At 37.9% G+C, this 20,876-nt stretch overlaps 1 protein-coding gene across 2 annotated transcripts in view; it reads left to right on the top strand.

Annotated features, from left to right (window-relative positions):
- Positions 1-4,963, top strand: part of LOC105044962 (protein NAR1) — a 29,566-nt gene extending 24,603 nt beyond the window's left edge. For both annotated transcript variants that reach the window (XM_010923083.4, XM_029264566.2), the window contains one exon: positions 4,485-4,963. In XM_010923083.4, coding sequence (XP_010921385.1) covers positions 4,485-4,637 — 153 coding nt within the window. In that variant the 3' untranslated portion in view covers positions 4,638-4,963. The remainder of the gene's footprint in view (positions 1-4,484) is intronic.
- The last annotated feature ends 15,913 nt before the right edge of the window (positions 4,964-20,876 follow it).

Raw genomic sequence — 20,876 nt, forward strand, 5'->3', positions numbered from 1 at the left:
CCTTTGTCCTATGCTAAGTCCCGCTTGAATCCACTTAGAAGTGCGCTGAGAGTCTCCAAATCTTTTATGTCATCACACAGACTTGGGAGAGAATTTCATGGAGAATAGAGGATTTTTTTTAAAAAAAAAATTCAATTCATCTTATGATATGATCAGACCCCTTTCGTTTTTTATAGAAGAGGGAAGGGCCAAGGGTTTGTGTTGTCGCTTCTTAATCCTCCTCTTTTTGTTGTATTAGGAGAGGAATTAAGGGGACGCATGCCTCCTCCCTTTTTCATGTATTTTATTCTCTTACTAAGAGAGGAATTATGTAAGTCGCTCACATTATAAGATGCCTCCACTCTCTCTTTAGTCCAACTCAGAGGTAATTATCAGGCATGACTCCACCAAGGGCGCGTTTGGTTTGCAATTGGAATCAAAATGGATTTAAATGGGAATTGGAATGGCCATAACCCCGTCATGTTTGGTTCGTTATCTTAATCAGAATCCAAATGAAATTTGAATCCCAAGGAAGAGTCGGGATTGGGTTTTGAGGGATTACAGTATTTTCATTTTTCTCTGGAATCGGAATGGAAATGGGACTCTCTCTAACCAAACAACTGGAATGGGAGTCATTCATTCCCATTTTTATTCTCAAGTCCAACTTCCCCCAACTAAATATATCCTTTAGGGGGTGTTTGATACGCAATCAGAATCGGAATTAGAATGGGAATCAAAATAGATTGAATTAGAATCGGAATGGCCAAATCTCCCGAAACGTTCGGTTTATGACCGAAATCAGAATCAGAATGAAAATTTGAATCCTTGGGGGAGAGTAGGGGTTGAGTTTTAGGTAGATTGGGCTATTCCCATTTTGTCCCAGAATCGGAATCGGAATGGGGTTTCTCCTAACCAAATGGTTGGAATGGGAGTCATTAATTCCCATTCTGATTCCAGACCCCAACTTCCTACAACCAAACAGTCTCTTAGTGCATGTCCAATTGAAATTATAATGTGATTAGGTAATGTGTTTTTTTTTTTTGAAAATGTAATTTACTCTTTGATTTAGTTTTCTATTCTCATACTGTTCTTTTGATTTATCTCTAACTTTCAAGTTAAGATTTCTATACCTTTATCAACAAATTTTGATGAGAGTTATCGAATGAATTAGCTATTTGTGACTAGTTTGTTTTGAACTGAAAATTTGACTTGGCATTAGCTTGTTTGATTAGGATGAGAGCCAAACACGAGCAAGAATTTGTAGTTTGAAAATAAATGATATGAAAACAAGCTAGGCCTAGCTTGCTTGTTTTCAGCTCGATATAGCTCGAGATATAAATTTATAAAGGATATATGTTATACAATTTATTAGTTACTTATAAATAAAAATTGTTTAAATTCTTCTTAAATATCAATAAGATTTATCTGAAAGGGATATATAAGTATGCAAATCATGAAATGCCGAACCATCCAGACTCAGATGGTTCGAGGTGTGCCGAACTATACTGGCGGTCAACTGGTGTGGTTTGGGCGTTCGAGTGGGAATACTGGCAAAAATGAAGCAAGGGAGAAGGAAAGAGAGAGATGAAGAGAAGGAAGATGGAAAGACAGACGGTGGCCTACTGAGGCCGTCGGACGGCAAAAATCCACATTGTGGATGCCGTGGGTTTGAAACTAGGGTGACCTACCTTTATTCATCGTCTTTATTTTTAATGCAATTTATGGTGAAGACGGCAATGTGTTTGTCACCCGAAGGCCCTCTAGTGGCCTCCTTGCCGCTTTCCCATCCCTCCATTTCTCTCCCTCCCCCCTCTCTCTCTCTAATCTCTCTCGTAGAGGGTTACGGAGCCCTGGAGGCCTTGGCGGCCTTTTAAGGGCCTCCATGGCCCTCCGATAGCCACGGCCGGCGTTTCCATGGGCGTCCCCTTCCCTCTCCCTCTCTCCTTTCTCTCTTTTCCTCCTAGGTACTCCTTTGTTTTCATGTCGGTTTGGGCCCAGTTTGGTCTAGTATGGGGGCGTACCAACTCGTACCGCCGGTCAGTCAGCATAGGGTTTGGTTTCGAGTTTCCAAACCTTGATGCAAACCATCATACCTTAATCCAATGATATAAATGTATGTAAGGATTGGTGCCACTAAATTGTGAGCTAATTGCTTACTTTTGGGGGCATAATAGAGGAAGTCAACCTCTAATATGATGCCATAGCTGCTGCATTTCCATTCTTCTCTCAGAAAGTTCTGTCCAAATTGAGACATCCCTCTATAATCCTTTCCTCTCTCACCCTAAGGCTCACTATCATCACACCTCGAGCTATCATGGCCTTATATATTCTTCGACTTGTGAAGGCTTACTACGGAAGCTATGTCGGCCTCCAACTTCCTTGATGTACTTGATGACTTTGCTAGTGCTTAGTAGGGCTGAAAATGGATCGGATATTGATATATTCATATCTATATCCGTATTTTTCTGTGAATATGAATCCAGATATAGATATTAAGGGAGTGTTTGGTTCGCAATCGGAATCAGAATCGAAAAGGATTGGAATGGAAATCGGAATGGTCATATCCCTTGAAGCATTTGGTTCGTGATCTAAACTGGAATTGGAATAGGAATGGAGATTTGAATTCTTAAGGGAGAGTGGAGATTGCGGAGGTGTTTGGTTGGGGGGAGTTGGGGCGTGGAATGGGAATGGCTGACTCTCATTCCAACTATTTGGTTGGGGGAAGCACCATTTTGATTTTGATTCTAGGGTGAAATAGGAATGTTCCAATCCTCCTAAAACCTAATCTCAACTCTCTCTTAAGGATTCAAATCTCTATTTTGATTCCAATTTCGATTTTGGTCATGAACTAAACATTTTGGGGGATATGGCTATTCCAATTTCAATCCATTCCGATTTCGATCGCGAACTAAACACCTTCTGACGAGATTGGGCCATCTTATTGCGTCCTAGAATCGGAAGATGGGACCACCCCCCCAACCAAATGGTTGGAATGGGAGTCACCTATTCCAGGCCCCATCTCTCTTTAACCAAACACACCGCCTAAAAGGATATCAAAATTTTAGTATAAATAGATACGAATACTAATTAGATATTAACCAAATTCATATTTGTTCTAAACAAATATGGATACAAGTCAAATGTTAGTTATATCTATATTTTCTCTATTCAAATATAGATATAAGCTGGATATTATTTGGATGTAAATCAGATTTTAAGCAGATTTAAAGAATGAAAATCAATATAAATGATGTAGTTATAAAAGATGGGTACTGAATCTAATATAATGGTTGCACACAATGCGTAGCTAACTAGTTAAGGGTCTAAATTCTAGTTATTAAATTTGCATGGAACTGCCAAGAGTATAGATCCAATTGGATTTTATAGAGAACATGTAAAAAATTATGTATAGATTAGAATATATTATATGTATTGATATGTTTAAATATTTCAAAAAGCTTTCAATATATCATCAAGGAAAAACTGAAATATTTTTTCATTGTAGGGAAAAGGATTGATTTTTTATAAGATATTAATAAATAATGTATTAAAATATGTTTTTTTTTAATGTGAACATTTTTAAAGAAGTAAAATGAAATGTCAATATGGAGCAAGAACAAATGTTGTCTAAGTTGTTGGGTGGTTAGTGGCTAACTCAAAAAAATACCATTCTTACTAAGATTGGTATTTTAGGGTTTTTTTTTTTCCCTGGATATCCAGATTCAATCTGGAAAAAAAAATCAAAATCTAGATCCAGATCCGTATCCAGCAAAATTCATATGAATGGGTATCCGAATTTGGATCTGATCTGATTCAAACATTCCTATCCCACTTAGCTTTGAACCAGATATGGAAGCAGATACAGTTGGATAATATCCGACCTATTTGCAGCTCTAGTCCAGCCCTCATCCATGTGCTGCTCTCTCCATTTTCCACCTTGAATCTTCCTATTCTCGCTACTCTCACTCCTAGCTTGAGTTGACATTTAGTTGGAACTGGATTGTCCCGGTTCAGTCTGATCTGGTACTGTTACATTAAATTTTGAGTGGAGGTGGAGCCTGTCCCTGCTTGCTTGTGTTCAGTCTTATTGCTACTAATTTTAAACGATTTAATATGCCTTATGGAACTCTTATCAGTTGAAATATGTTTGAGATAATTATTTGCTAGCTGCACTAGAAATTGCAATGGACTTTTTGATCATATGTTAATAACTACTCTCTCTCTCTCTCTCTCTCTCTCTGTCACATGCTTGCGCGCGCACGCAACCATCACTTTTTCCTTCACAGCAAATGTCAGCTGGTTATAATCATATTTCTTACTGCTGATTTAAGCCTGTATTTGTTGCATACCAACATGGTTCTTTAATTCATGATGCATATAGAAGCTTCGAAGTTAGATTCTGGGGGTTTTCTATGCCTAAACCTTCCAACCATGAAATGAAGATTTGAAACATGCCTTCTAATGGGCATGCTGTAATTATGCTTTGTTTTTTATATATATAACAGGTCTTAGTTGCCAACCCTTTTGATAATCCCATTGTGAAGAGCTTGTATGATGAATGGCTCGGGCAACCTGGTTCAGACAAGGCCCTAAGATATCTGCACACAGAATACCATCCAGTGGTGAAAAGTATTGCCTCGCAGTTGCACAACTGGTGAGGCCTTTTCTTTATCCATTGTTTCTGGCGCTTCACCATGCTAGGAGCTGATGCTCATACTTCATATATCTGCACACCTCTATTCCATGGATATCAAACTCAGAAACAATAAATCTTTTGGAAACCCTACGTTTTCATGTATACATTTTGTTGTGATCTAATCGATGCTGTAAAATATATACTGCAACCGAACATGTTATACCATGAGGCAAAAGAGGCCAAATATTCTTTACTTGCACAAGGGAAATTTCTTGCTGATGGTATATGGTGTTGTTGAATATTGTCCAAGTCCCTATTGATAATCGATATGTTTAATGAAATTTTTCATGCTTGGATGACTTCTACGCTACTGGCAACTTTTTTTTTGGCAAGTTAGTTGATATGTTGTTTAATGAAATATCTCATGCTTAAATAACTTGTGCCGCTACTGGCAGTCTTTTTTTCTTTTCTCCTCGTGTACAGAGTTCTTGTATTGTTTGGTTCTACTAGTTGCTGGAGCAGTGTACTGGCATACTAACTTGCACCATATCCGACGCGTGTAAGTTGATATCAGTCTGAGGGTCTCAGAGAGCTGATAAATTTGGCAGGAGTTGAATGCGCGGAATCAATACTAATAAATTTCTCGTTTAGTTTGCGTCCCTGGAGATCAAAGCTATAAAAATTGGATTGTCTGAAGATGAATGATTCAAAAGCAAGTGAATTATATAGAAAATGTCGATGAGCATTCGTAGGGAAACAGTCTCCACTTTGTTCTTTATTCTCTTCATTATTGCGTGGCCAATAGAAAGCACTTGTCTCAAATGTAGCAAGAGTCATCATTCTTAGACCACACTTTATTGGCTTGTCGGTGAATTCATCCCACTACCGTTAAAGGTGTGAAGTTTGAAACTTTTTAAACTCAGAAGGTATTAGTCTAAGAAGATAATTATTTAAGTAGTTTTCTTTGAAATTAAAAATATATAATTAGATTATAGATGTCTTTAACTGGATATAAAGTCATCCATATTGTTTTTAGTTGCATTCCACATGTCCATATTATTTTTCTTAATATTAATTTTGGTAGCGTGGCGCGTTCCGGGGTTTGTCTTCCTCTTGCTAATCAAGTATGAGATCCTCTGCTACCGAAAAGGTTTTAGTGGTTTGGCTTTGCGTGCTAGGCTCCCAGATACACGGCATGTGAAGGTTCTGACAAGTAGAATCTCTCTTTAGGAGTAAGGGTGCAAAATCTAATAGTTAGAGGTTCGAGTTTGATTCAATTCAAAATATTTGAATTAAAATTTTGATTCGAGATCAATTGGGTCTTGATATTTTGAACTTAATTTGATAAAAAATTAATAATATTCGTGATCAATTCAACTTGATTCGAATATTAATCAAATCATTTTTGAATTCGAGTTCAAATTTTGGTCATAATTAAAGAAATATGATTAAAATAAAATATAACATAATATTATATTTTAAAATATTAAATTAAAAATATATTATAAATAAAATATAATATTATTAAGAATATATATTCGATTAATTTTGTGAGCTTTTGAGTCGGGTATTTTGATACTCGACCTTGATGATAGTCAAATTAAGTTGAGCTCGAGTAGCTAACAAGTTGCGTGGCTCATTTGTATTTTTATCTACACACATCTCAAAGCACCTTTGGTATATAGTCCATTGTTAAAGATCGTCTATATATAGTCCATTGTTAAAAATCATCTACCATAAATCTCAAAGCACTCTAAACCCTTCAATTATCTTCATTTTGAAGATGGCAAGGTTGTTTTAGTCATACGTAATGGTAGGCTAACATGGTCCATTGATTCAAGAGTTGCAAGATCAGCTTGGAACAATTTGAAAACTTGATGAATTCATTTGGAACTTTTTAAAGTCGGAGATGTCTTTGGGATAGACCCTAAGTTGAAAGGATGTTCCAATAATTTTTTTTTAATTATTATTTATTTTTAGTTTGAGCTTCTTTTAGAAAATAGTGTAAAGCATTGCCATTTAGTTAAGAATCGAAGGTCATGAAATAGTGTCTAAGAAGTGAGTGAGATCACTTAAGGGGTAAAAAAAAAGGAAAGACAAGAATAAAAATAAAAAAAGAAGAAAAAAAGAGAAAGAGAGAGAAAGAAGAGGAAGAGGAATTAGCAGAAGAGGAATTAGCAAATTAGGCTAGGGCAATTCTAGTCACCCATCATGTACCCAATCTGATCTGACTCAAATAGGATGGATTTTATTCGACCCATTTAAACTTGGAGGTGGGTATGGGTTTTAGATATAATATCCAAAATTGGTTCAGATTAAGCACAAGTAATGATATGCTCGTCCTTGAATCTGATCAGACATAATATTTAACTTTATTTCCTCCCCCTTTGATTCACTCAATAGATGATAGCTCAATCCGATTTTGGGCCTACGCACGGGGTCTGAAATGGTTTGTGATCCGTCGTGTGCTCGGTGGTGCGGAGGGTGACGTACTCATCCGACTTGGGGTCTCTCTTTGAGCATGGTGGGAGGGGATACGCACTTACTGCTCTCCGCATCGAATATTCACTCTGCAAGATGGGAGCCCTTATGGTCACGTCCAAAGGGGGTTGCTACACTGGTTGCCCTTCTTACCCCTTTTTTTTAGAAAAAAAGAAAAAAAAGATGATAGCTCAATCGTCTCTCCCCACTTTAATAAAAAATTTATTATTATTGAAATTTAAAAAATATATTTATTACATAAAAATTATAATAGTTGATTATTTTTGTCCATTTTGTTTCTAAGCCTCCGTTAACTTCACTTATGTATAAATTGCTTCTTATTATAATATATTGTAGTCATTGATGTATGCCAGGATTCTTTCTATTTGAATCAAAAATTGGATCATAAAAGAATAAGTTATAAGCATCTCCTATTTATATGGTCATCGTAATCTCTTTAATTAAAATTATAAGCTATAATTATCTGACTCAATCCATCTTTTCTATCCGACCTAATCTGCCACAACCCACCCCATCTACTTTACTCGAACTAATTAGACCTGAGATTGGTATAGGGCAAGTATGGGTATAGAATTTTTAATTGTATGATGGATATGGATATATGCTAATTTGATCCATACCTCACCTATTACCATCTCCAGCTGTCAGACTTAGTTTGAGCTAGTTATGTTGGCATGCCTATCTTAGCCCATTTTTCTATAGAACAAACCTAATTTCAAGTGGAAAGCAAGCTCACTCTTTTAGCACTTTAGCCACCTCAGGTTTAAAGACTTCCATTGCATCTACTGTATGATACTAATTGTAATGTTTCTAACTTCGATGGATTATTTTTTGACTCATCTTGCCAACCAATTAGTTAATTAAGGCCCACAAGTGTTAACACGTTAGCAATGTCAAAATGAAGTTTTGCTTGGCACTCCAGTATGATTAAAGATGCTTTGTTTTTGCTTCTAATAAAAAAAAGAAAAACAAGATCATACATGAGCATAATTTAATTGATAAATTAATATGATTTTAGAAAAAAATAAGCAAGTTGTAGTGAAAGATTGGAATTGTATTAAAATGAGAGCTTGGGGTAAATATTGAAGAGTGATTTATATGAGAGCTTAATATGGTATTTAAATCTTATAGAAATTGAGGGCATGTTTGGTTAGGGAATGTTGGACTTTAGAATGAGAATGGGAATACGTGACTTTTATTTCAACCATTTTTGGTTGGTGGGATTCTCATTCCCATTCCTGTGGGGGTGGGGATGCCCTAATCCCCTAAAACCCCAATCCCTAATTTCCTCTGTATTCAACTAAATTTTTGTCGAGTTGTCGCCGTTGGGCTCTGCTCGTCGCATCCATTGGCGAAGAGTGCTAGGCCTCCAAGCAGGGTCTCCAAAGAGTTAAGCTCTTTATTTTTTAAAGTAGGGTCTCTGGAGGGTTAGCCCCTTTATCTTCTTGGTGGAGTACCGAGAGGATTGGCCCTTAGGATCTTCGAAGGGTTAGCCTCTTTATCTTCTTAGTGGGATCCTTAGAGGGTTAGCCCTTCATCTTCTTGGCTGGGTCTCTGGAGGTTTAGCCTCTTTATCTTCCAAGTAGGGTCCCCAAGGACTAGCCTTTTTATCTTCTTGGCGGGGTTCCCAAAGAATTAGCCCCTTTATCATCATCGTTAGTCGATCCTGATGGTGTTGTTCATGAGCAGTCGAATGTTCCCACTGAGATAAGAAGTTGATATGGAAATCAAGGAAGAAGCCTTTACTGATGGGATTACTGATAGTACATTCTCAAGTTCTTGGCGTTCCATATTCAAGGAATGGGTGTTCTATCAAGAAACTCGATCTTGTATGCTCCAGGCTTGATGACTTTAGTAATTCCATAAGGGCCCTCCAAGTTTGGGGCCAACTTGCTCTGCTCAGTAAGATTTGACACCTCGACTTATCGTAGAATGAGGTCTCTAAATTGGAATATTTTCGATTAGACCTGTGCATTATAGTAACGAGCCACTCGCTACCGATATGATGCCATTTTGATCCAAGCTTATTCTGTGATTTCTTCAAGTAGGTCCAAGTTTGCTCGAAGTTGACTCGGATTCCCATGCTCATCGTAATTCTCCACCTTAGTTGTTGGCATTCCAATTTTAATAGGGACAACTGCTTTGGTGCCAAAGGCGAGATTGAATGGGGTCTCTTCGGTGGAGGTTCGAAGAGTCAGTCGATTGGCCCAAAGCATGTTGTAGAGTTCCTCAACCTGGAGCCCTTTGGCTTGATTGAGTCTTGCCTTCAACCCTTGTATGATCATCTGGTTTATCACCTCAACTTCCCTATTTGAATGAGGATGATCAACTGAAGTCAGCTTGTGATCGACATGCAGCTCGAAGCAGAACTTCTGATCATCCATTATCGATGATAATAGCTTGTGGCAGTCCAAACCGGCAGAAGATAGATTTTCAGATAAAATCCTGAATCTTCTTCTCGGTGATCTGGATGAGAAATTCAGCTTCTACCCACTTGATGAAGTAGTTGACCACAACGATTAGAAATTTCCACTGGCTAGTTGCCACTGAAAATGGTCCAAGGATATCAATTCTCTATATGGCAAAAGGTCAAGGGTCAATGATTGGAGTAAGCTCAGTCATTGGTCTGTGTTGAATGTTAACATACTTCTAGCACTACTTACACTTTCAGATAAGGTCAGCTATGTCATGTTGCAGAGTAAGCCAGTAGTATCCTTATCGGATTATCTTATAGGTGAGTAATCTGCCTATTAAGTGATTGCCGTAAATTTCTTCATGGATCTCCCAAAGCATGTAGTCTATATTAGTTGGTCATAGACACTGAAGTAGAGGCAGTGAGAATAACTTTTTATAAAGTCTTCCTCTAAATGGACATGCTTGGGGGCTTGGTGTTTGATCCTTCGAGCCTTGATAGGATCGGTCGATAGGATGCCGCTGAGGAAATAGCTGATTAGTGGATTTATCCAGCATAGCTCGTGGTCGATTTGCAAGATAGTCGATTCCTCCTTGATGATCGGCTTCAATAAGCATTCAACAAAGACTTGCTTATTAAGGTCAGGGCACCCTGAGATAGCGAGATGTGATAGGACATCATCTTGGGTATTTTTTGATCTCAGCATCTATTGCACCTCCAGATTTGAAAAAGTTTTGGAGAGTTCTTTGAGCTTCTATTGGTATCGAGCCATCTTCGATCCTTGGGCCTCATACTCTCCTCGGATTTGTCCAATAGTGAGCTACGATTCGGTAAAGAGCTTTAGGTCCTTTATCCCAAGCTCTTTGGCGATGCCGAGGTTTGCTAGTAATGCTTCATATTCAACCTCGTTGTTGGAGGCATTGAAGTCAAACCTTAATGCATGTTCTATCACAACCCTTTTTGAGTTTGCAAGGGTCAGTTTGACCCTGCATCCTGAAAATTCGAGGCTCCATCCATATGAAGGATCCAACTTGAGGCTCTCGACTCCTTATTGTGGATGATACACTCCATGAGAAAGTCAGATAGAACTTGAGCCTTCATCATTAGTCGAGGGCGGTACTGGACATCATATTTCTTGAGCTCAACTGCCCACTTAGCTACTCATCTCAAGGCATTGGTTCTTTGAAAGATAGCCTTCAAGGGTTGATCGATCAAAATGATTACCAAATGGGCTTGAAAATAGGGTCGGCATTATCGTGTGGTGGTGACCGGCACATAAATTATCTTTTTAATCTTGGAGTATTTTGTCTCAGTATCCTAAAGGAGTTTATTGGTGTAATAGATAGGCTTTTGATTTTTTATATCTTCTTGGACCAACATAGAGCTAACAGCAACGGATGGGACTGATACGTATAAATACAAGTCCTCATCTATCTTTGATTTGGTGAGTAATGGGGGCGATTTGAGATATTGCTTGAGCTCTTCGAATGTAGTATGACACACTTCCGACCAATCGAAGCTCTTCATTTGCCTAAAAGTCTTGAAGAATAGAAGGTATTTTTCTTGAGCTCTTCGAATGTAGTATGACACACTTCCGACCAATCGAAGCTCTTCATTTGCCTAAAGGTCTTGAAGAATAGAAGGCATTTTTCAGTCGATCTCGATATGAATTGACTGAGGACAGCCACACGACTAGTTAGCCGCCACACATCCTTCTTTGTCCGTAGATGCTTCATTTCTAGCAATATCCAGATCTTCTTCGGGTTTACCCCAATCTCATGTTGGGTTATCATGAATCTCAAAAATTTTTTAGAGATTGAGCTTCATTTGATTTTACCTTAGCTCGACGAATGCCTCCTTCAAGTCGGCAATATGCCAGCCGGCTTCAATGCTTTTGGCCAGCATGCCATCGATGTAAATCTCCATATTGCACCCGATCTGCTGCTTGAACACTTTATTGACAAGACACTGATATGTGGCTCCTATATTTTTCAATCTAAAAGGCATTATTTTATAGCAATATAGTCCTTTATCAATTATCAATGCTGTCTTCTCCTTGTCTTCAGGGGCCATCTGAATATGATTGAAATCGGAGAGGACGTTCATGAAGCTTAGAAGCTGGTGTCCCAAAGTGACATCTAGGAGCTGATCGATCCTCGATAGTGAAAAGTTGTCCTTCAGACAAACTTTATTAAGATTAGTATAGCCGATGTATATTCATCATTTGCCATTCTTCTTCACCATGATGACATTGATGATCCAGTCAGAATAATGGACCTCTCGAATAAATCCCGCAACCAAGAGCTTATTAACTTTCTCTTCTATCGCTCATGGTCTTTTTGGGGTAAAACTTCTTTTCTTTTGTCAGAAAGGATGATGGCTCAGGTCTCCATTCAACTTATGAACAATGATGCCAAAAGGTATAACTGGCATATCCGAAGCTAACCAGGTGAAGACATCTTTATGGGCATGTAGGAATGCCATCAATTGGTCTCTGAGGTTCGGTGGTAATTCTAGGCCAAGCTGGATGGTTTTGTCGGGGTCATCACCAAGAGGAACTGTGACGAGTCGCTTAAGCGACTCACCTCAGGTTTCCTTCGACTCTTCATGGTCTTCGATTAGCAAGACTTCCATCGGATGCTTTCCCTTTATCATCGCCAAAAAGCTTTGTCAGGCTAATACTTGGTCTCCTCGTATTTTGCCAACCCCGTTCCTAGTTGGAAACTTCACAAGTAGATGATATGTAGAAACTATGGCTCATAAAGCATTCAATCTGGATTGCTTGAGAATTGTGTTGTACATGGAGGGAACTCGAACAACTAGGAAGGTCAGTTGTATGGTCCTACTCCGAGATTCCTGTTTGGTAGTTATTCGAAGGGTTGCCCCTCCCTCCGCCGTCATGGAGTCTTCAGAGAATCCAACCATTGAAGTGTTGATCTTTTTTAGTTAGCCAATAGGCAATGTCATTTTTTGAAAGGCACCATAAACAAGACATCGATTGAATTTTATTAACAACTAAATCTTTTTTACATTATAGTTCACTATCGTCATTGACACAATGATAGTGTCATCATGAGGGGTTTGTACCCCATGGAGATCATCATGTGAAAAAGAAATAATGTCCCATATTTTCATGCTTCTTCACCCTCGCAATCTAGCTCTCTACTCTCCTGCCCCCAATGAGGCCAGAGATCACATTGATGATACCAGCCATAGGTCGGTTGCTATTATTTTTCTTATCGAGTTGGTGCTACAGCGGCTCTTTGGGTGCTTGGTTCTACTGCTTCCAAACATACTTGCCAAGGTAGCCTTTCCAGATTAGGATCTCCATCTCATCCTTGAGCTGGAGACACTTCTCGATATCGTGACCATGGTCATGATGGAAGCATCAGCACCTTCTCTTGTCTGAAGGAGCCTTCATGGGCTCAGACCGTCGGAGGTACTCCTTGCCCTCGATCTCCATCAATATCTGGGATCAACGAGCGGACAGAGGGGTGTAGCTATTAAATCATCGAGGTAGGCTCCTCGACCTATGACTCTTTGGTGGTTGGGAAAATTCTACCTCCACTCGGATCGGGCGAGGATCCTCTCGACCTCACTTTTTGTTAGAAGTCTTCTTTCTCTCTGCCTACTTTTGCGTTGCTGGGTTTCTTCCATCTGAGCATACTTTCAAGCTCGGGCCAGTATGTTAGCATAGTCCTTCGAGAAGCTTTTGTCGAGGGAGAAGATAAGACATTCTTTTCGGAGTCCTTGTTTGAGCACAACGTCACCATTGACTCATTGAGATTGTGCATCTCGAGGGTGGTGGCATTGAAATACGTGAAGTAGCAATGCAACAACTCATCCTCTTGCTGGATGGAGAAGAGATTATCGAAATTCTTCAGCTGAGCTTGATTATTGCTGAAGTGAGCAATGGACAACTTGTCGAGTTGCTCGAACGAGTAGATTGACTTCGATCAAAGCCCTGAGTACCATGCCCATGCCGATTTCCAAGGCATCATATAGTATCATGAAGGTCCTGTAACTCTTCAGGTGATTGAGAGGGTTCGAGGAGCCATCATATGACTCTATCTGAGGTATTTTGAACCAACTCAGAATTAGTTCACTTATGATTGCCTGAGAAAAGAGAGGGTAAGAGTCGAAGTCAAGGATATCGTCGCCCAATGGGCTTTGCTCTAGATATCTCACCGAGATGGTACTCAATGTCTCAGACCTTCTTCTCGAGCTCCTCCTCCCGTTATGATCTTTCGAGCTTGGGAGAGTAACTTGGGGTCGAATCTTCAGTGAAGAAAGAGCTCCTCGACTGAGCCTCTTCCCTCAAGCTCTAACAGGAGGAGGACTAGGGCATAGGAGCAGGGGAATGATGAGAGTGTCGCCCACGGTAGATATCGCACCGTGGAAAAGAGATCACCGACTGCGATGGGAATGAGCCGCTTAAAGACTCGGTTCCATGCGCTGTTGTTGCTCCATCACTTGCTGGAGCTGCTGCACGGCACTAGTCAGCACCTACATTTGGTGTGCCAAGGTGTTGAACAGTAGTGGTCGATCATGACAGGAGGTTACATCCTGATGAACCCTTAGGCGGTGTTGCTTTGACTTCGATGAATGGATTGCCAGTGGGAGACATGGAGTTGAGCATTCTCATCCGCATCATACTCTTTTTTCTTTTGAAATAGATCTTGCTCTTTCTCTAGTGCTAATCTATTGCTAAAGTCTTCGACTCAAAGTTGACGTGACTGAAGACGGACGTTGTATGGGAACCAAGATGCTAGAAGAAACCTGCAAGAGAAGTTGATGCGCGTCGTAGCATACTAAAATTAACCCTACTCCCTACTATGTAGATAGGGTGAGTCAGAATCGTATCCGCAGGGATCTTAGTTAATTATTTTAAAATATAAAAAAAAATAAATTATAAAAAAATTAAAAAAAAATATAAAAAATAAAATTACTTTTATTAATTTAATAAAGAAGCATACATAAAGAAAAAAATAAAATTGCGATACAAGACAACTAAACCAAATTGATCTTCTTGCTGCACCCGATGGTGGATGTGTCTCCTTGAATCCTTCATCTTCCTCCATGCAGACAGCGACAGGATGGCTAGAAGGCTTGGTACAGAAACTTCAATAAGAAAGATTGATGGAAGCAGATATGTAACAGAGAAAGATAGCGGCACTAGGATTAGAACCTCTCCTAGATTTGATGGGATGTGGAAAAGGGATTTATGGAGGAATATGTTGTGCTAGGGTTAGTACCTCCCCTAGACTTATGAAGAAGAGGAAGAGGGAGAGAGAAAGAGAGTAGCTTGAAGAGAACTTAGGCGTTGGCTTGAAAGAGGGAGGCCTTGGGTTCTATTTATAGAGTGAGGAAGCTAGGGTTTCATGAAAAGAGAGATGGGAGTGTGAATAAGGATCCTTGGATCTTCATATTAATTTCCTCCGTTGATCAATAAATGTATTCATACTTAGTTTCATTTATCTTTTAATCTGAGCCTTTGATAGAGAGGTTGCTTCTTGACCTTGATCTTTAAGTTGCGTTCACACTGAAATAAGAGCTGATTGCTTGGTTCACTCAAATCTGAACCAATTTGAGTCCAAATTGAATTGTATGAATTCAAATTTTTAATTACCTGCAAAATAGACTAGATAGCATTAAATTTTTAATAAAATAATATTAATGATTACAATATTTAGTATCTCTAGCATCCTAAATTAAGTATTCATCACACCTCTCAATTTGAACTTTACTCGTCCTCGAGTAAAATAGATACATTAGCATTGTACACCAAATTGTCTTTGAATTAAAAGTTATCCTAGACATTCCTAACTATAGTTGATATCCGGCTAGATCATTAAAGAGGTACTTCATTGGATTATCAATTCGATCTAACTAATGGTTGAGTATTAGCCATAAAAGTTTTAGGGATTTTCTTTCATCGACTTTCCACTCTACTCTTTAAGTCCTCAAACTTGATGTGAGTAGGGTTTATTGTCTTCTTACAATTTAGTCCCCTTATTCTTTTTTTTTTTGTGCATATCTCGATCTTTTCACCCATACCCCATAAAGCAGATTCTTCATTGAGATGGTGGGAAAATGGTTTATAATCACTTTAAAATTTAGTCTAGTCTAAATTCTTCCATTAATTAGATATCCTTAATAATTTTTTTTTGATATCTCTAAAATTATCTAGACCGTTAATCATTTATTGATTAGAGTACCTAGTTAACTTCAAATTGAGATAAAATTTAGATATATAAAATTAATTATTTCTGATCATACTCGAGGACTTAATTAGTTATTCTCCCTTCCAATTTAATTTTTATTGTCCCCAATGGAAGAAGAGAATCATAACAAAGCAAAAATAGAGTGTAACAAAGAAAAACACCACTTGAGTTCGATGTGTGTAATGTTGATTAAGATGTCATTCATTGCTGGGCTAGTATGTTCTTGACTCCATTGATCATGGTGCTCCCCCTAACTTGGTTAATTTCCTTTTCAAAAATTTCTATAAAATAAAAAAAACTGGATAGCTGAAAAATAAAATATTGGGTTGCTTCCCAACAAGCGCTAAGTTTAAGGTTTTCAGCCAGACCAAGCCAAAGTTCATTTTAAACTGGATCCTGTAATTCAATTGAGTCAACTTGCTTGCCATCTCTAATTTCATCCATATAATGTTTCAATCATTGGCCATTTACTTTGAAGGTGTTTCTCTGTTTAGGATCTTTGATTTCAATTGCTCCATGAGGGAACACCTGAGTTACGACATATGGTCCATCCTAACATGAATAGAGTTTTTCAGGGAATAGTCGCAACCTTGAATTATAAAGCCACACTTTTTGATTAGGTTCGAAATTTTTTGTGAAATGTATTTATCATGATAAGCCTTAATTCGAGCCTTATAAATTTGTGAACTCTCATATGCTTCATTATGTAGCTCTTCTAATTATTCAATTGTAGTCTCCTATTACTACTTGCATTTTTCATGTCGAAATTGAATTGCTTTATGGTCCAAAATGCGCGGTATTCTAGCTCTACCGACAGATGGCAGATTTTTTCAAAAATGAGTCGGTAAGGTGACATTCCTATCGGGGTCCTGATAATTTGGTCTAGTACAGCAGGGCCAACCACTGGCTGTGATCTCCAAAAAAATTTGGGTGGTTTCTCCAGCCGGGGTTATAAGTGTTCGAATATGGATTATTTCCTGATCTACGAGCTTGTTGGGCTTGAGCTTGCTGGACCTGCTTATGCACAAATTCAGAAAATTGAGTTGCAGTTGGACATTCACTAACAAAATGAGTCGGGCTTACACACAATGCACAAACATCTTACACTGGATTAGGTAGAATCAAAGAGTTTCGGTATTCAGAAGACGGTCTAATTTTTGGGACAACTCATCTACCTTACTGTGGATATCCATAACATTTCCAATCTGATAGATTCACCTCTTTTCTGTTGAGATATGGGTTATTCTCTAGAGGTGGCAGATATGTGATGTAGGGAGTTTTCACTAAGTTTTCAAAGAGCTGCCAAGCCTCGTCCTCACTCTTTAGCATGAATGTCCCACCACACGATGCATCGATCATTTGTCGGTATTTCTCCGATAGACCATCATAGAAATACTGAACAAGTTTCATTTGGGAACAGCGTGGTGGGGCATTTACGAATAAGATCTCTTAACCTTTTCCATGTCTCATGAAAAAGTTCACCATCCAATTAGGAAAAACTAGTGATGGCTTTTCTAATTTGATTCGTTTTTCCAATTGAAAAGTATTTCTTGAGGAATTCTCTCTAAAGATGGTCCCAAGTTGAAATGATTATGGAATCTAGGGAGGTTAACCAATATTTGACTTTGTCCTTAAGTGAAAAAGGGAACAGTTTCAACCAGAGGGCATGATCGAAGAAGTTTTGGATTTTTACTGTGGAGCATATCTCAAAAAATTCGTCTAAATATTTATACGGATCCTCATTCGTCAGTCCATAGAATGATGAAAGCATTTGAATAATGCTGGACTTGATTTCGTATTGTGCCGCCTTCATAGGAGGAGGCTGGATACATGACGAATAAGTGTAAGATAAGGGAGTAAAATACTCTCTCAATTATCGTGGTGGGTTAGTCTCTTGTTTTGGATCCATGGTTTTGATTTGATTTATTCGAATCATTTTTTCTAGCTCTAGGTCTAATGGGTGTAAATTAGGTTGTAATGATCGGCGTCCTAGCATGCACCCAAAAGATCTCACCGAGTTTTAATTTCAACAAGTTTTTTTTTTTTGAAAGAGTAGAAGAGAGTAGGAGGAGGGAAAAGAATTCTAAGGAAGAACCTAAAGAGTTCTAATGCTAAGAAGATAGAGAAGAATTAATTAGATTTTATATTTTTAGTCAACAATCAAGTGGTTCAATCAATCCTATCTATGGATTATCCTAGATCTAGACAGCTCCTAACTGTCAAGATCACCTTCAAGCACTCCAAGTAGCGGACTAGCCGCTCAACTGACCAGGTAAGTGTAAGGTTGGTGGGGGTCCCCTGTTGCTTTCCTTAGACACCAATTGTGTTGGCTAGATTAGCGGACGGAACCAATTAATAAACCATCTTCCTTTAGAACGTAATCTCTGAATTACTTTTCTAGACACCAGTTAAACTGACTAACCTGAACCTGATCTAACTTTTAGGATTCTTTGTCCTACTGAGCTCGAGGATCCCTAAGGGTCAATGTCTAATTGATTTTAAATTAGAAGTTTAGGTCAATGTAATTGTAAGGTGGTGATTTATGGATCAAGAAGGGTGATGAAATCTTCACCTTATGTTGATTAGGGTTTTGCCCTTAATATTTTTTTTTTTTATGAAAATATGCAATGCAAAAGAAAAGATGTCCAAAAAGTTAAATGATTTTAAAATTTAATTATTTATTTATATTAGTCAGTATTATATATTATCGTTGTATTCCTTTTATATTATGTTATCTTTTAGCAAGAAGAAATAAAAAGTAAGTTTTTAAATTAGGTTAATTAGATATTAGAAGATCAAGTGAATTTAACTAAATGAAAAATAAATCATACTAAGATTAAAAGGCAAGTAGGTATTCTACAAATAAAGTAATAAATCAAATCTATTTTTAGGTAATAAATTATTCTAAGCTATAGAAAGCAGTAAATCACTAGGAATAATAGGTAATAATAAATAAGGTAACTACTTAACTATGCAAATAAGGTAATCTCACAGTTAAGAATAAAAGGTAACTACGTAATCCAAATAAAAGGCTAAGAATCTAATCTACTTATAAAGTAAAAATCACTAATTATATAAAAAGTAAATTATTCTAATCTATAGATTGTAGAAATTGCTAGGTTATAGAAAGTAGAAAATATTTCTATGCATGCAAATAAAGAAATCGAAATATAAAATAGTAAATCTACCATATACGAAGAGTAATATGAGATAGAAATTTTGAAAAAGAATACATAAAAGACAATCAAGCAACCTAAAGTAAGAAATAAAAATCTAGAAAGTAGTAAAATATTTTTTTTATAGATTTTTTTTTAATTTTGAATTTTTTTTTCGAAGCAATCGCGTCAAAATCTCTGGCAACGGCGCCAAAATTTGATGCGTATCGTAGCACACCAAAATTAACCATACTCACTACTATGTAGATAGGATGAGTCAGGATCGTATCCGCAGGATCTTAGTTGATTGTTTTGAAAATATAAAAAAAATAATAAATTATAAAAAAATTAAGAAAGAAGCATGAAAAATAAAATTACTTTTCATTAATCTAATAAAGAAGCATACATAAAGAAAAAAATAAAATTATGATACAAGACAACTAAACAAGTTGTTCTTTTTGCTGCATCCGATGGTGGTGTGTCTCCTTGAATCTTACGTCTTCCTCCGTGCAGACAGCGACAGGATGGCTGGAAGGCTTGGTACAGGAACTCTAAGGAAGAAAGTTGATGGAACAGATATGTAACAGAGAAAGGGTAGCGGCACTAGGATTAGAACCTCTCCTAGATTTGATGGGATGTGGAAAAGGATCTATGGAGGAATATGTTGTGCTAGGGTTAGTACCTCCCCTAGACTTATGAAGAAAGGAAGAGGGAGAGAGAAAGAGAGAAGCTTGAAGAGAACTTAGGCGTTGGCTTAATTGAAAAAGAGGGAGACTTGGGGTTCTATTTATAGAGTGAGGAGGCTAGGGTTTCATGAAAAGAGATATGGGAGTGTGAATAAGAATCCTTGGATTTTCATATTGATTTCCTCCATTGATCAATAAGTCGTGTTCACACTTAGTTCCATTTATTTTTTGATCTGGACTTTTGATTGGAGAGTTGCTTCTTGACCCTTGATCTTTAAGTTGTGTTCACACTGAAATAAGAGCTGATTGTTTGGTTCACTCAAATCTGAACCAATTTGAGTCCAAATTGAATCGTATGAATCTAAACTCCCAATTACCTGCAAAATATACTAGATAGTATTAAATTCTTAATAAAATAATATTAATGATTATAATATTTAGTGCCTCTAGCATCCTAAATTAAATATTCATCAGAAGTCACACTCATCGGAGACTTTTCGGTGGGGGACCCATCGATGCTTAAGTTAGCCGAAGCTTGAGAATAGTAGGAAAAGAAAGAGTGAGAGAGAGTGGAGTGCCATGTTCTTCTTCTTTCTCGTTGAGCTTGCTTACCTGAGGATCTCCTTCATACCTCTCTATATGGAGGTGAAGTAGTAGGTGGTTAGTCAAAATCTGTAGACTATTAGTCCTTGTCCTTTAGGCCATGATTTGGTAGTTTGTTGGGACGAAATTCTGCCCACTAACCTTCAGATCAAGATTGTTATTCGTGATATCCATCATAAATTTTTTTACATAAATAAATGAGCTAACTATCTGAGGCCAGCACAGGATTGAGGCCCCAGCTTGATGTCTGTATTCGGAGTTGTCCCTTTAAGACCCATCGAGTTGGCCTAGGCATACCCCAAGGAAAGGGGTAGTTCCGGTTGGTGGATTACCTCCACAATAGAATCTTCTTCAAGCCAATGAATATGTGCTCCCAAAACATTTTACAAGAATACAACGATTACTCCTAGGCCACCTAACTGGTATAACCTATGATACGTGGCCTACTGATCTTGCCACACATTCGCTCGTTGCTAGCCTACAATGGCCTTCAGCAACATATCTGATGGAATTTTGTTAGCGACCTCATTTATGGGTGGAAAACTACCAAGCCACTTAGGCTCGATCTGTTTGTTTAAGCTTTGGTTAATTGTTAATTAGATGAGTTCTAACAAGCCTGTTAGTGAGTCGATTCTTAGTTTCTGTTTTTTTTTTTTTCCCTTCCAAAACCAAGATTAT

This window comes from Elaeis guineensis, chromosome 5 (assembly GCF_000442705.2).
Source record: "Elaeis guineensis isolate ETL-2024a chromosome 5, EG11, whole genome shotgun sequence".
NCBI classification, from domain to species: domain Eukaryota; kingdom Viridiplantae; phylum Streptophyta; class Magnoliopsida; order Arecales; family Arecaceae; genus Elaeis; species Elaeis guineensis.